Source organism: Adiantum capillus-veneris, chromosome 26 (genome assembly GCF_014529385.1).
Source record: "Adiantum capillus-veneris isolate H3 chromosome 26, ASM1452938v2, whole genome shotgun sequence".
NCBI classification, from domain to species: Eukaryota; Viridiplantae; Streptophyta; class Polypodiopsida; order Polypodiales; family Pteridaceae; genus Adiantum; species Adiantum capillus-veneris.
Genome location: NC_140956.1, coordinates 4,021,762 through 4,037,540, shown reverse-complemented (window position 1 = coordinate 4,037,540; position 15,779 = coordinate 4,021,762). Strand labels below are relative to the sequence as shown.

The 15,779-nt window shown below is 41.9% G+C and overlaps 1 protein-coding gene across 1 annotated transcript; it reads left to right on the top strand.

Annotated features, from left to right (window-relative positions):
- The first annotated feature begins 1,658 nt into the window (after window positions 1–1,658).
- On the top strand, window positions 1,659–6,379 carry LOC147422912 (ribosome biogenesis regulatory protein (RRS1) family protein). Its single transcript, XM_086501906.1, has 8 exons — window positions 1,659–1,852; window positions 1,931–2,081; window positions 2,896–2,947; window positions 3,022–3,150; window positions 4,569–4,695; window positions 4,785–4,968; window positions 5,589–5,702; window positions 5,827–6,379. Exons 1-8 carry the CDS (start codon window positions 1,674–1,676, stop codon window positions 5,947–5,949), a joined length of 1,059 nt encoding a protein of 352 aa, XP_086358032.1. The 5' UTR covers window positions 1,659–1,673; the 3' UTR covers window positions 5,950–6,379.
- The last annotated feature ends 9,400 nt before the right edge of the window (window positions 6,380–15,779 follow it).

Genomic DNA, 15,779 nt, shown 5'->3' with positions numbered 1-15,779 from the left:
TCAGACTACAAACTTCAGACAATAGAAGACAAAGACATTGACACTAAAATGGAACTACAAATAGTAAATGAAATGGAAATGACACATAGACTCGAATGGAAATTGGATTATATTTAGATCAAATCAGTACAATTGGAACAAAGTACAGTGTGAGCCAAAGGATTGCTCTAAGCTTATCAACAAGAGCATACAAGAGCCAAGTGAGTTCCAAGACACTAGACCCTATTTATACCCGCGAACTAGGTCTCTGATTGAGTGTCCATTGTGCAATTATTGCAATAACTGACTTGGTAATTACCAGTTTAGCCCCGCCAGTTGGAATTCCAGCCTAGGGAATGTTCCCACCGTCTACAACTATCACGATAAGGAATTGGGGAAGGGCATGCCAAAGCGAGAAGGGGGGGAGGGATTTCGTCACAAAAGGGTTTTGAATTTCATGCTTGCCATTTATGTGAGCTCGTTGGGGATACCAATTGATAAAAATTCTTGAAAAAAGTAAAATCTTGTGAAGATGCCTTCGTTTGGGGTAACCAAAATCTCTTACAGAGTGCCGAGCATGGACGAAGCTGCTAAGGGGAAGACGACCATTGGTAGACAAGGGCGGCCATAGTCGGAAGGGGCAGACATAGGCGGCAACAATAGGCGGAGGCCGTAGATAGGGGCAACAGAGATCAAGTTACTCATTTTTAAATTAAGCGTGCACACCAATTACAAGCATTCAAGACAATCCAATTGGTTTATGCCAAATGGTTAAACTACCCGATGGGCAGAGTTCAAATCTTGAACTTCACTTTTAAAGTGATGTTAGAGGTTGTGTGTCAACCTTGGGGTAAAGTACTTGAGGAAGAGGAATCTATTGAAGATTTCACCTGGACTCAGAAGACAAGCTAGTGGAAGCATAGCCACGACGCTGTGCCATGAGGTCTTAAATGAACCCCGACGGTGGGATCTACGTGCAAGTTGAAGCATGCAAAGCTCAAGGCGCACGAACGATGTCAAAAAAGTCAAGGGCGTTGACCTGCATGCATACGATTGAGGACTTGAATCCGCGACCTCGCATACTATAGCCTGATGAGCTAGCCACGCGGTGTGGTTCGTTGAAATGTACGCAAATTAATACCATTATGAAGTAAGTTCTTGGTCCCCAAAGAGTTGGTCTAATAGTAAGGCTTTGGCTTCTCAACCTATGGGTTGTGGGTTCAACACCCCCTTTGGGTCCCCTCAAGAGGGGCACCTTGTGCTCACCTGGTGTTCATGTTGCTAGGGCTCTTGCCCTTAAACACTCCAGTGCATCTTCCTCCTGGGGTGGGTCACCTAAGGAGGAGGTTCCTGGCTTGTTGCTACGAGTTCTCTCCGCTATTCCTAGTACATGTGGTGCATCAATTAGGTGGCCATGGTGATGCCTATGCATGGCTCTTGCCCGATGGTACGCGGCCCTTGCCCGACCATGTTTCATGGCCAATATTTGGTAGGGATAGGCACCTCCCCCGGTGGGCCCTCTGGTGTGTTGTAAAAAAGAAGAAGTAAGTTCTTGTTTACTCCCCTCGTGTCCTTGTTTACTTTTCGGCATATGATGTCCTCTATCACCTCTGCTTTTGTGCTCTCACTTCTGTGCCGTTGATCTCACCACTCTAGCTTCATTAAAACCCTCTTGAGGGAAGCATAGATTTGGTATGACTGAGAAAGTATGTTTTGGCAAACATGGACCATATTGTACTGCCTTAGGTTTATGGTTTATTGAAGCTCTCAAGCAGACCATTCGAATGGAGGAGCTACACGAAGTTTTCGTGGACCTGGGTAATTTGCTCGTAGCAGATGCACGAAATGCTGATATCACTTCCTCCCTCTCCAAGTGGGCTCTCTCTCCTGTTTGCCTGCACAACCACATTTATGTTTTTCGCGCCATCACCTGATTCACCTGTTGTGACAGGGAGGAAATAACACGGGAGTGTCTTGAAAGGGGAGAGCAGGCCCTGCAGGCACTGGCAGAGAAGCTCTTTAGTCTTCCCTCCACTGCCGACAAGACTGGTCGTATTGTTCAACTCCCTTCATCTACAATTCGGCTACCTCGAGAGAAACCTGTAAGTGGCCCTGCTCATTTGGCTTGTTTTGATCTCTCTCTCTCTCTCTCTCACACACACACACACACACACACACACACACACACACACACACACACACAGCAATTGTGTTTTGTGTAAAACCCATGTTCCCTAAATATGCACTTGGACGCTCACAGTGAAACATATATGGTTATGTATCTGTGTACATATGTACAATTATATTTGATTCATGGATTCATATATACACATACGTAAACGACACATTCATACATAGATATGTGGGTATGTGTGTATATTTTCACACACACGTGTGTGCATAGATATGTGTGATACATTTACACATACATTCATACACACATGTATATATAACTACAGTTTAACCAAAAAATAAGTGTAGACCTTTGTTTTTATAGATATAAGCATAGTTGAAAATATTTGAAATGCATGTGTGTGTGTGTATAGAAATATATGCATGTGTAATATCCACATATGTATCTGTGCGTACATGTATACCATATAAACGTTTATATATATTTTTGTGTGTATAGAAATACATGCATGTGTAATATCCACATATGTATCTGTGCATACATGTATACCCATGTAAACGTTTATATATATTTTTGTGAGTACACACATCTGGTTATATGTTTGCTCTTACATAAATGCACACCACTCACTTGCACGCACAGAATTTTTATGGATTTTTGGGATCATATCTCTGTGATGATAGGCATTGTACGCTTGTCTTGATGATGTGCCCTTGAGATGTTCATTTTAATAAGAAGATTTTCTCATGGAAAAAAGAGATTATGTTTACATGTTGGTGCAGTTACCAAAGGCTAGGCCACCTACAAAATGGGAAGTGTTTGCTCAAAAGAAAGGTGGTGTTTTGTCTAACAGCATTTGCATCATCTCCACATGTGAAGGGAGTTTTGAGCGTTGGTTCCTTCTGTAGGTATCCAAAAGAGGAAACGAAGTAAGCTCGAGTTTGATGAGCCGAACCAGGAATGGCGACGTCGCTATGGCTATAAGAGAGTCAGGGATGAGAGAGATATTCCCATAATTGATGCAAAGTCATCTGATGGTTGGTAACTTCACCTTTGTATTGTTGCTGTCTTGGTATAATCATTGGGTTTATGGACCTGGCAAATGAAACTTTTTAGGAGAATGTTTTATGAATTTATTAATTTTGATCTCTTTTATTTTTTGTATAGAATGTTCATTTGAAGTTCAAGCATGGATGGTCGCTCTGATGGTTTTAAATAGGTTTTGGCTTTCTGTTTCAGGCTTTCTTATTTATTGTGATTTATCACATGATAATATGCATTAGAATTCAAAACAACAACCTTTAAAAAGAAGGCTATTACCTATATTCTCCACACAGGCAGCTGCCCAACCCACATATAAGGCCCCACGAAGGGGCAATAGGGGAAAAGTGGAAAAAGGGGACAAACAAGGCACCAGAGGCCTTACGGCCCTTTTGGGGGGGGGGGGGGGGGGGGGTGGAATCTGTAGGGAAAAATACCCTCAGCTTGCAGGAGCCTAGATGGCCATGGCAAGAGCTAAAACCCAAGGCTAGACATGGCTAGAGATATCCAGACATGAGAAAGTACCTCACTCCAGCTGGGCCACAGCCACAAAAACAACCCTCACTCCCCATCACTTGTCCTTGGGAGATACCGGGACCGATTGGATGAATCTAGAGAGATGCCAAACCCAAACAGGGTTAGGGTTAGCCTCCGTCGGAAGTGATTGTTGTTCTTGTGAGACAAGAAGAAGGCTGAGTTTTGATGTCACTGTAATCACCTAGCACACGGCTGATCCACTGGCGGTATTTTGTTATTGATTAGTAATTTCAGTTTACAATCGTTTTGACCACGCATCACTTTATCTGGCATTCTACGATGACGTCTGGCCTTTAATTTATAGGCACTTGGCCTTACAAAAGCAACTAAAAAATCAGCTCTTAAAACAGGGCTATAAAAATGATCTTCTTGTAATAATTGGTCCCCAAAGAGTCTTGAAGTCAACTCTTTTAGATAGCTGGAAGCTCCTCAGTGTTGAATCTGCCACCTCATCAGACTCCATACAGTCATGCTTTTTCCGCTGCAAATTGCGAGCAGTACTGCTTAAGAACGGGTCCTTTGATCCGGCACTCCTTCGGCTGCTCCGATTGCTGCATCATCTGTTCCACCACCTGCTGCCTTCTCAAGTCAACAAACTTGTCACACCTGGTCACCAGGGTCTTCATGTTTGTATGCACATGTTATCCATGATACACAGGATAGGGACATTTCGCATATTGACTATGCTTTTAGATGAGTTAATATGAGTATGTTTCTTTTTGTCACATTTTTTGGTTCCTTATAATCATGGCATCCTCAATGACCAACAAATGTCTGAACTTGCTTTTTTTGCTGAAAGACTTCTTTACTGTATTTCTGAAAAAAACGAAGGAAATGCAAATATTCGTATTAATTGGACATGTTTTTTTCTCTGAAGAATTGGGTACGGATCCCTTTGCACAGAGGTTAGCTGAAAAGAAGTCCCATATAGCAAAGGAAGCCAAAAATCAGTTGGAAAACCTGAAAAGGGCAGCAAAGGTTGGTGGCAAGGGGGCACTACCAAGGTATTTCCTGCTGAAGGTTTTTCTTGATTGTTCTCTGCACTTTAACTGTTTTCACAATATATATCATTAGTACTTGTTTTTATGAACAGTACTCTGCAGTTGTCTGCAACTAGTTTGCCGATAACTGGCACAAAAGAACTTCCGAAAAAGATCAGCAAAGGTGAGATAGGCTTTGCGGCAGGCCTCGCAGGTACTTCAACTGCAAGTGGTGGAAAATTTGATCGCAAACGGGATGGAGAAAAGCAGGCTAAGCACAATGGCAAGTTTAGGAAGGTCAGGAGCCTCTTAGCCTCCCCCCCTATGTGATTGAATCAAAGGAAGGAAAAATATTGTCTGTTCATAATTTAGTGATATATGACACGATCTTTCTTTTGTGCTTGCACCCACATGGGCTATGCATGACGAGATTGGCATTTGTCTAGACTTCTTTTGTTTGCTGTGTTAATATGAAACAGATGTGTATGTATGGTATGGAAGTGTGTTTTGCAATTGTCTACACTTATTTTCTTTGCTGTGTTACAGTAAAACAAATGTTTGATAATGGTATGAAAGTGTGTTCTCTTTTTTTTGTTATATGCTTTAGCTCTTAACACAGTAATGTACCAGGTGTTTTTTGACTTCTTTGTCGCAGTCCTTTAGTGTCATGGTCTATTTCAGTTTTGAGCAACTGGGGTGATTCATCTATTTTGGGTGTTTCAATCCTCATCCGCATTTTGATGTTTTGACAACTTTCTAAATGTTCATGACAAATTTGGTTGTGCTACAATCCCTGAAAGGTCTGGTCCTTTATTGATTGTTTGGTTTTGCATCAGAAATGTTTGGATTTTTCAACATTTTCTCATGAGCAAACCATTCAGCAGCATTACTAATTATGTTAATGTGTGCCCCCTCAGTTTCTTCCTGTTGTAGAGGGATCAGGCATGGGACTTCAAGAAAAGCAGCAATTTGAGCGTGTCTTGAGTAAAGTACTTGCGGCCAACAATAGTGATGTGATTGATGTCAACAAGGTGAGACCCATGTTTCTTCTAGCTCAAAATGGTCCTCATTAACTTTCTTCTTTATATTCTTTTCATCAAACTGTTTGGATTTTTGGCTGTAATCAATTAAAGTTTTGAACTATCACTGCCACAGGCAGTGAGTGTCTTCAATATACAGGAGGAGAGCAAGGCGCACCAGGCGAAAGGGGAAGGGGGTAAGAAGAAGTGGTATGCAAAGAAAAAAGCCACTGGGAAAAAGAAGTTCAAGGCAAGGTAGACGCTAGTGAGAGGTTGATTGGCACTCTATACAAAGTGTGGGTCTTATTTGTTTGGCTCTTTTGGCCTGCACTCAATATTCCCTATGTCACACATCCTGGAAGGTGAGTTAGGCTTGGGAGTTTGGATGCCCCCAAGCCCTTCAAGACAAGAAAAGCGTAAGGAAATTTACAGCATGTAGAGTGAATGGAGGTCACCAGTTCGCATGATTGAGTTGACCCACAGAACACATGGTGTTGTAGTGGAAGAAAATGATCCATTTTTGCCACCTGAAAGTTGCTGCAATGAGGAGAACATTGTCAGAAGATACCCTTGACCAGCATTCCATGTAATTGTAAACACAGCTAAGATGTTTTCTTGCATGTGCGATGTATAGTTTGTGAGGATTTTGGTTCTATATTGCAGAATGGTTCACTGCTATGTTTCTGGTCTGTCTCCTCATAAAATTTACTTACTTTTGTTGCCATTGAATTGGGCTTTTGAAGTCTCCTGTTTAAGTAAAATTCTTTAAATTTGGTACAACTTGAAATATCGCTGAGCTGCCAGCAGCCCCGATTTGTAGTAGTGTGTTTATTTACATCTGTCGCATGGTATTGTTTGAATGTCCGTTAAAATACTCGCAACAAACATAAGGTACAATTTTTTCTTCTCGTACTGGAGAGTGACCATGCTAGCTACCATGGGGGAAATCTGATGCCTTCCAATGTTTGAGAGGGGGGGTGGGGGATCTACCCAATTGAGACTCAAAATATCTGCTTCCAACCACTAAAAGTCTTTACATTCCCTCTAAAATGATGGTGAAACCAGGCTGATGCCATAAACAAATGCATGCAACCAAATGTAATCTGTGCACATCACGTAATGCATGAACTATCCTTTGAGCCTGGTTGCAACCAGGCTGTCTTCCATCATATGTGGGATTCGGAAAACAATTTCAGAGGTTATGATTAAAGCTGAATTTTTTTTCTCCTTTGTGCTGCTTTTAAGCTTTGAAATTTTGTCATGTCTGCTTTGAACAGCATACAATCTGCTCAGTGTTTAAGAAAATCGCCTCTTGATTTTGACAGACTTCAAATTGGAAATAGGGGGACTTGAGCTTGCTTGCAGAGGCCCCTGTACACAGAACGGTCATGGCAACGACGTTGATTGTTCCTATTTTCTGTTGCCTCACTCTCACACAGCTTGATCACTGGATTTACTTTGATTGTCACAGCTTCCACTTCCAAGAAATGTTCTTTGCGTAGTCCAGATCCATTTCACTCTCGGATGATCGGAAAGGGTCTAGAAGTTAACCCAGCTTTTGAAGTCTTTTGCGATGCCAAGCGATAAAAAATTTATTGGGTATGTTGAAGAAGCATCTTTTTGTTTTGACCTGCTGATAAGCCAAACATGGCAAAGCCATGATTTCGCAGTAAAACAATTTTTTACAAGCAGAAAAGCCTCACCTAATTGATGTTTTGTCAATGGAAGAATAAAATAAAAAGAACTTCGACGGGGGAGTCCTTGATGGCTAGTCCACGCCTCTAAATGACACGGCGTGATTGAGGAGGGATCTATGGTTGAGATCAAGCATTGTCATGTCGAAGCGACCCGACTTCACGAACTTGATCCAACAACCGAGATCACCCTAGATTCCCAATGGAGATCACCTTGGATTCCTGATGTCTTCAAGCAACTATGGATCCTACATGGACCCCACGAGCGAGGTAGTGACAAGGGTGTTTGGTGCACTTGAGGGATAGTTATATAGTCTTATTCACATATATTGATTTGCTTTATCTCTTACTACTAAGTTCTCGAGTTTCTTTTTGCTGACACTGTAGGGGTTGGTCATTTATGAGTGTAGGTACTCAGTAAATGGTAATGCCTTAGATGCCTTCTTCACTGAGAGTGAGATGTTGGATGCCATAACTTGCATTTTGAAAGGTTGAGGTGGATGTGGTAGTGTAGCATTTATAACACTGGAAACACGAGTGATGAAATCATTGGAGTGAAAGGAAATAAAGCCAAATTGGTTTTTTACAAAATGAGTACAACAATGCTTCTTGTATGGTTAAATGTGTGGCTAATTTTGCTTACATTACACACAAGGTATTATCAAAAGACTATGTCTAATTTTCCTTGCTTGTGTGTGCCTAAAGATGCTTTCCTACAGTGATGGGTTGACCTTCCTTTGTAGGAGATTTGGTCAATTCGTTAAACGTTTGATTGCAGGGCCATACAATCATTATAGAGGATTTTCCATGTCCTTGTAGGATGGTAGGATGCTAGTGCACAAGAAACCATGAATATAGAGAAAAGGGCGTTTTTTAGAAAATCTCCCCAAGAATAGGGTATAAGCAAGAGAAAATTATACTAAAAAACATGCAAAAGAGAATGTCATCAACAAACAATACTAACCTAACTCTTAACAAAGATGAGTCACGATCTTGCTCTTACAAGGTTGTTGACCTCAGCTTTAACTTTGTCTCGTGTTGCTTTTGTGACTTTGTTTCTTTGTATTGTCTTTGTGTTAGCATCTTGATGATGGATGAGATGCCTTCTTAATGCTTGTGACAATTGTATAGGTTGTTGTTGCTCAATTTGCTCCACCCTCTTGGCCTTACTTTCAACAATCGTGCTTGGGAACTGGTAAGAAGCAATAACTCGCCTCCTTACCCCAATTTCTTCCAAAATTATATAGGGCATCCTTTTCTAGTAGCTAAGTAAGTCTCCATGTCCATCACCAACAAAGTGCAATAACTCTGTAAAGTTCTAAAATGGAGGCGGTCCCTTGGTGAGAGCACTATACATCATGTGCTGCATGGGCATACTACATCAGATCGCTTGATTGAAGATTGAAACTCAAAATCAAATTTGTAATAACAAATTTATTTGTTTCTTGGTGATGTCTTGGAGTAGCATTGCATTGGATGACATCTTGGAGCTCACAACAAGAAAGAGAGAAGAGATAATCAAGCACTAAAAATGCGAATGGTGATGAAGGTGCTTGGTAAGGGGGAGTATGCCAAAGAATGAAAGTATTTGTGAGGAGAGAGAAGGAATGCACGAAAAAGAGAGAGATTTGAAGAGTGTTCATAGGTAAAAAAAGGGAGGGAATGCAATGCAGATACATTTAGAAGAAGAAAGGTGGAGATGTAGCATTGCAAGATTTAGGTTAATGAAGGTCCTTGAGTTTGTTGGGCACGTAGTTTGCCACCATTACCTCTCTATTATCTTTACTTAGTTAGAGCATATTTGGAGTTGCAAGAAACTTGGTGGAGCATGCTTGTGCCAAGAACATAGAGATGCATTACCATTTTGTGAGGGAGAGACTTGGTTAGGGAGACATATGGCTGATTTAGTGTCTATCCAAGATAACCTTATTGATCTTTCCATAAAAACTTTGTGTGCAATTTTAGGCTTTACAAAGCTATACACTTACTCCCCTTTGTGGATTGATGATGTTACCATATACATGTGGTAGTGATGTGTGTGAACACACTAGGACTGCCGGGGCATTTTTTCCCTCTTTAGGAGGTTTTTTCCCTCGTGCATTGTATATACACCCATCACTCTAGGGCTATCTATCTTTCCATTGCATACTAAGTAACACACTCTCTATTGTGTGCCTTGAGCTTCCTTCGTCTTCTCCAAGTTGTGTGCGTTTCTCTGCAACCCTAATTCCAACAATTGGTATCAGAGCAGGTTGCGTCCTCCTGGGCTTAGTCGCCAGCAGCTCCAGTACACGCCTGCTCACTTTCTCCGATTTCAGTGAGCTTTGGCGAGCGTTCTCGTAGGTCGACAAATACTTTGGGCAAACTCGTAGAGCCTGGTCTGCTCAGATTTTCGATTCGGGCTCATTTCGGGCTCCATTTCCACTATAGGCTACTGCACAGGCTATTTCGTCATTTTGTGCAAAATTTCTGTCAGTGCCATTTTTTGCATAACAGGTGCCTTACAGTCTTCTACGGTTTGTGCTATATAGCACAGGTTGTTCCCGCTCCGTTTCTCCTATTTTCGGGCAGTTTTCACATCAGGTGCAGCATTTACCATGGCTGACAACAACAACAAAGATGTGTTCAAGATGTTTGCTGCTGAGGACAGGTTGGATGGGGACAACTACCCTATGTGGGCTTATATGATGCAACATGTTCTTGTGTCAAAGGGTGTCTGGAACATTGTGCAGGGCATTGATGTACCTCCTGGTTCTGAGGATGTAGGCGATGTTGAGGATGTTGCAGATCTTGCTGCAAGGATTGCAGCTGTTAGAGTTGTTTTGCCTACGGTAGAACAAGCTCGTTGAGATGTTAAGGATACGCATGCTCATGCATTGATTGCGTTGTCTGTGAAGTGCACCATTGTTCCTCACATCCGTTCAGCAAAATCTGCAAAACAGGCTTGGGATATTCTAGCAGGTCTTTATGCAAGCTGCAATGAGGCTAAAATTGCTTTGCTGTGTAAAGAGCTGGAGTCGAAGATTATGCATGAGGAAGATGATATGGACACTTTCCTTGCTAGTGTCAAGGATATCAATGAGCAACTCATTTCTGCAGGTGAAGTCATTTCAGACAGTTTCCTAGTGCAGACTGTTCTTGATGCCTTACCCGATTCTTACCAGACTTCTGTTAGTACTTGGAAACTGATGACCCAAGGAAATCCTGCAGTTGTCAAGTTTGATGCATTATGCACACTGCTGTTGCAAAAGTCACTTTCCAGAAAAAATAGGACTAGGCAGCGTGCAACTGAACAGGCTTTTATTGCTTCTCAAAGAAAGGGTGGCAACAACAATGCAACCACTTCTTATGGTTTTGCTGCGAGTGGCAAAAATTCTGTTCCTAATGCTTCTGCCAGCAATTCATCTGGAAATTCTGGTGATAAGGGCAAAAAGAAGACGCGTTGCCATTATTGTAAAGCTAATGATCACTTGATCAAGTCGTGTCCTAAGTTGAAGGCCAAAGAGGCTAAAAAGAAAGAGGGTGGTTCCAATGCACATGCTGATTCCACTACAAATGCAACCATTGTTGAGTCTTCTGTGAAAGGAGACTGTATTGCTGATGTTGATGCAGAATGGGCTTTTAGGGCAGAGTGCACTTACAATCCTGCTGTCCATGATGCATGCTTGTCAGTTGTTGCAGATTCACATGTGTGGTATTTCGACAGTGGTGCTACAAAGCACATTACCTCACATCGTGAATTGTTTACCTCTCTCGAGTCTGTCCTTCATGGGAATTCAGTCACTTGTGCCAACAATGCCTCTTATCCAGTTCAGGGAGTTGGAAAGATTGTGCTTACTGCTGCTAATGGCATTTCTTTCACACTTGTTGATGCACTTTATGTACCTGGGATCAAGAAGAATCTCTTGTCTGTATCCGCACTTGCTAGACTTGGACTTGTAGTTAAATTTGTGGATGACAGATGTACAGTTCATGATCTTAGTTTTGGTGATGAAATTATTGCATCTGGCCTTTTGTGTCGTGGGCTGTATAAGCTCACTTTGTATGACAAGTGTGGAAAAAATTTTGCAAATGCTGTTGCAGATTCAAGGGCTATTTTAGATGCAAAACTTTGGCATGCACGTTTTGGTCATCTGAATTTTGCCAGTTTGTTGCGTTTGCAGAAATATGATATGATTGCTTCTTTGCCACCTCTTGAAGCACCTGTCAAACATGTTTGTGAAGGCTGTATTTTGGGTAAGATGCAATGTTCTAAGTTTCCAAAGGATGGTTCAGTTCGGGCCACATGCAGGTTGCAGCTTGTGCATAGTGATGTTTGTGGGCCCATGCAAACTCCGTCCTTGGGCAATTACCTCTACTTCGTGACTTTCATTGATGATTACTCCAGGCATGCATGGGTATTTCCGCTTAAAGCGAAGTCTGAAGTTTTTATGTGCTTCAAACAATTTTTGGCTATGGCTGAAAATGTCTTGAAATGTACTATGGGCACCCTCTATTCCGATCGAGGGGGGGAGCATATGTCTCATGAATTTAATGCATTTCTGGCTAGTCGTGGGATAAAACACCAATGTACAGTGCCTTATACACCTCAGCAAAATGGTGTTGCTGAGAGGAAAAACAGGTCACTGACGGAAATGGCACGATGTATGGTCAAAAGTCAAGCTTTGCCGCATTCTTTTTGGCTTGAGTCCATCATGTGTGCCACTTATGTACTTAACAGGTGTCCTACGAAAGCTTTGCAGTCTATTACTCCATATGAAGCATGGCATGATAGAAAGCCTTCTATCGAGCACATGCATATTTTTGGCTGTTTGGCATATGCTTTGGTGCCACAAGTGCAGCGCAGAAAATTGGATGATAAGGATGTCAAATGTATTTTTGTTGGTTATAGTGCTGAAAGCAAAGCTTACAGGTTGTATCATCCACAAACAAAACGTATTCTGGTTTCACGGGATGTAGTGTTTGTGGAAGATTCCGTTTAGCCCTTGCTGTCATGTACTAGAGACAATAATGTAAGCTCATAGGACATTTATGACACTTTGTTGCCTCTTTTCAGTGGTGGAAATACGAATGTAAGTTCCAATGAGGCAAATGTACAACCTATGGGGGTTTCTGAAAATGTTCTAGATCAGCCTATTACTGATGCAGATGTACATGATGCACTTGATGAGGAAAGGGCTGAAAATGAGCAAGCTAGAGGTATGCCAAAATGGCTGGTGCACACTTTGCGTGACAGTAAATTGGATGCACCTTTGTCTAGTCGTACTCGTTCAGGCTCTCGCCATGCATCTTATGCATCAGATTGTTATGCTTTGGCTGTGTCTAAGAATATGATGCACTTATAGAAAATGACACATGGACTTTATGTGATTTGCCTCTTGGCAAAAAGGCCATTGGTACGAAATGGGTTTACAAGTTGAAACGCAAGCCGGATGGTGAGATCGATCGCCATAAGGCTCGACTTGTTGCAAAGGGTTATGCACAACAAAAAGGCATTGGTTATGAAGAGACTTTTGCTCCCACTTGTCGTATGACTACTATGCGTTTTCTATGTGCATTGGGGTTGGGATGTACATCAATCAGACATTGTTACTGCTTTCTTGAATGGTGACATATTTGAGGAAGTTTATGTAACGCAGCCTCGCGGTTTTCTCATAAAAGGACAAGAGGACAAAGTGTGCATATGTAAGAAGGCTTTGTATGGGTTGAAGCAATCTCCTCGTGCTTGGTATGAGAAAGCTGACACTCATTTGATGAGGCTTTCGTAACAGTCCAACAGAAAGCACATTGTATGTAAAGCGTGAGGATGATGTACTTCTCATTGTGGTTCTTTATGTTGATGATTTGCTGATCACTGGACCAAATGAGAGACATATTGCTGAATTTAAGGCTGCTTTGAATGCTACTTTCAAGATGAAATATTTGGGGCTGTTGCATCATTACTTGGGTATACAGTTTAAGCAGTGTGATGGTGGTATTGCCTTGTGTCAGAAAAGTTACATTGAGACATTGCTATGTAAGTTTGGACTTGAGGATTGAGACATGGCTATGTAAGTTTAGACATTGCTATGTAAGTTGAGTCTACATGATGCTGGTGATCCTGCTGATGTCACTCTTTACCAAACTGCTGTTGGCTGTCTCATTTATGTATGCAACACGAGGCCGGATATTCAGTTTGCAGTCTCACAGGTCAGCAGATTTATGCATAGCCCAGGGTCTAAGCATTGGCAGGCTATCAAGAGGATTTTCCGCTACCTTAGTGGCACTTTACATCTTGGCTTGTTTTATCCCAAGGGGGGATCATTGCGCCAGACTTACATGCTTTTTCGGACTCAGATTGGGCTGGTTGTTTTGACACGCGAGTGTCCACAAGTGGTTTTTGTTTTATGCATGGCAGGTCATGTATATCATGGTTGAGCAAGAAGCAACCTACTGTGGCCACTTCGATTTGTGAGGCTGAGTACAGGACAGTCTTCACAGCTACGGTTGAGTGTGTATGGCTCAGACGCCTTATGGCTGATTTGGGTGTTCGACAGGACACTGCCAACACTATCTACACTGACAGTCAGAGCGCATTGGCAATTGCGAGGAACCCAGTTTTTCATGCTCGCACAAAGCACATTGAGGTGCATTACCACTATGTCAGGGAGAGGCTCTCAGCAGGAGAGATTAGCTTGGCTTATGTGCCAACACAGGACAACCTTGCAGATCTTTTCACAAAGGCATTGTCTCGTGAGAAGCTTGAAGCTTTCCGCAAAGCTTTGGGCTTACTCCCCTTTGTGGACTGATCTTGTCCTCAGGGCATGGCACTTCCCTTTACTCATGTGCCAGCTCTCGTTCACTGCATCACTCCAGGGGGGATTTGTTACCATATACATGTGGTAGTGATGTGTGTGAACACACTAGGACCTCCGGGGCATTTTTCCCCTCTTTAGGAGGTTTTTCCCCCGTCCATTGTATATACCCCCATCACTCTAGGGCTATCTATCTTTCCATTGCATACTAAGTAACACACTCTCTATTGTGTGACTTGAGCTTCCTTCGTCTTCTCCAAGCTGTGTGCGTTTCTCTGCAACCCTAATTCCAACAGATGATGTTGCTTAAGGGTTGGCACTTCTCTATATCCGGGTGCCAGTCCATGTTTAACATATCACTCCAAGGGAGTTGAATCATTACCAAACCATTTCTAGTGATGTGTTTGAACACACGTAGGGGCGTCATGTAGGCTTTCTTTGCTACAACTTGTATATATGTCCGTAGCCTTAGTGAATCACTTATACTTATACTTGCACATTAAGTACATAACCCCTGTTTTGTGTGTGCTTCAACATCCCCTTCCTCTGAACGCATAGTGTGTATCTTTGCAAACCTCATTCTAGCATAATTTGAGTTTATCTGTTAATTTTGTATTGGCCTTTGAAGAATATTCAAATAATAGCCCTATTCAATAGCAACCATTCTTTGTTCATCATTCAATAATTCCTACATCAACCTTGCATTGATTCTCTCTCCCTTTAAAGCCCACTAGAGACTAGTGCTCTATGGAGCAAGAATAAAAAATAAGCCACTTTATGATCCAACAATTTCTATCTTGACACAAGCAACAACACAAAGAAACATTCAAAGCCCCCCCCCGGCGCAAATGTAAGATCCTTAAAATTCTCATATTTTCTTGACGATAGTGGGAATAATAGTACAAGACAAAGTGTATGGGAGGAAAACTGCATGAGAATTGAGAGAGGGAGAATAGAGACTCCTTACTTTGAAAATATGTCACTTTGACTACAAAGGAAGTTATGGATCAAGGACAGGTATGTTATGTTCAAGAGGTTATTGAGAGAGAGAGAGAGAGAGAGAGAGAGAGAGAGAGAGAGAGAGAGAGAGAGAGAGAGAGAGAGAGATTTCATTATTTCCCTCAAAGGTTGTATGGACCAAAAGAAACATATCATGTGGGGTTTGTGGAACTGATAAGTGACTCTCAAAGCTCAAGAATTGTAGAAATGAGCATCAAATTGAAAGTTTACATCATCATGGTTGGGAGTGGAATGCATGTAGGGAGTGCTCATGGCTTAAAATGTGGAGAAAGCAAGCTATAATGTGATCAAAAGCTGAGCACTCAACTAGGGTGTGATACTTGGTCTTCCGAACTTGGTGGGGGCATAAGGTGCATAGTCAATGCGACTCCTCGCTGATGCCCCAATGCTCTATCTCACATTGTACACAATGGGAGTTCAGTTGATTGGAGGAAATAGTCCATATCATACTTAGGGGTATGGACCAATCATGCAAGGATATTGCAGTTCCCTTGATCAAAGAAGAAGATGGTTTTGTAGTTGGCATAAACATACATGGTGGTGTAATGTATGAAGTGTGAACCCCTCTATTTCTCCCAAGC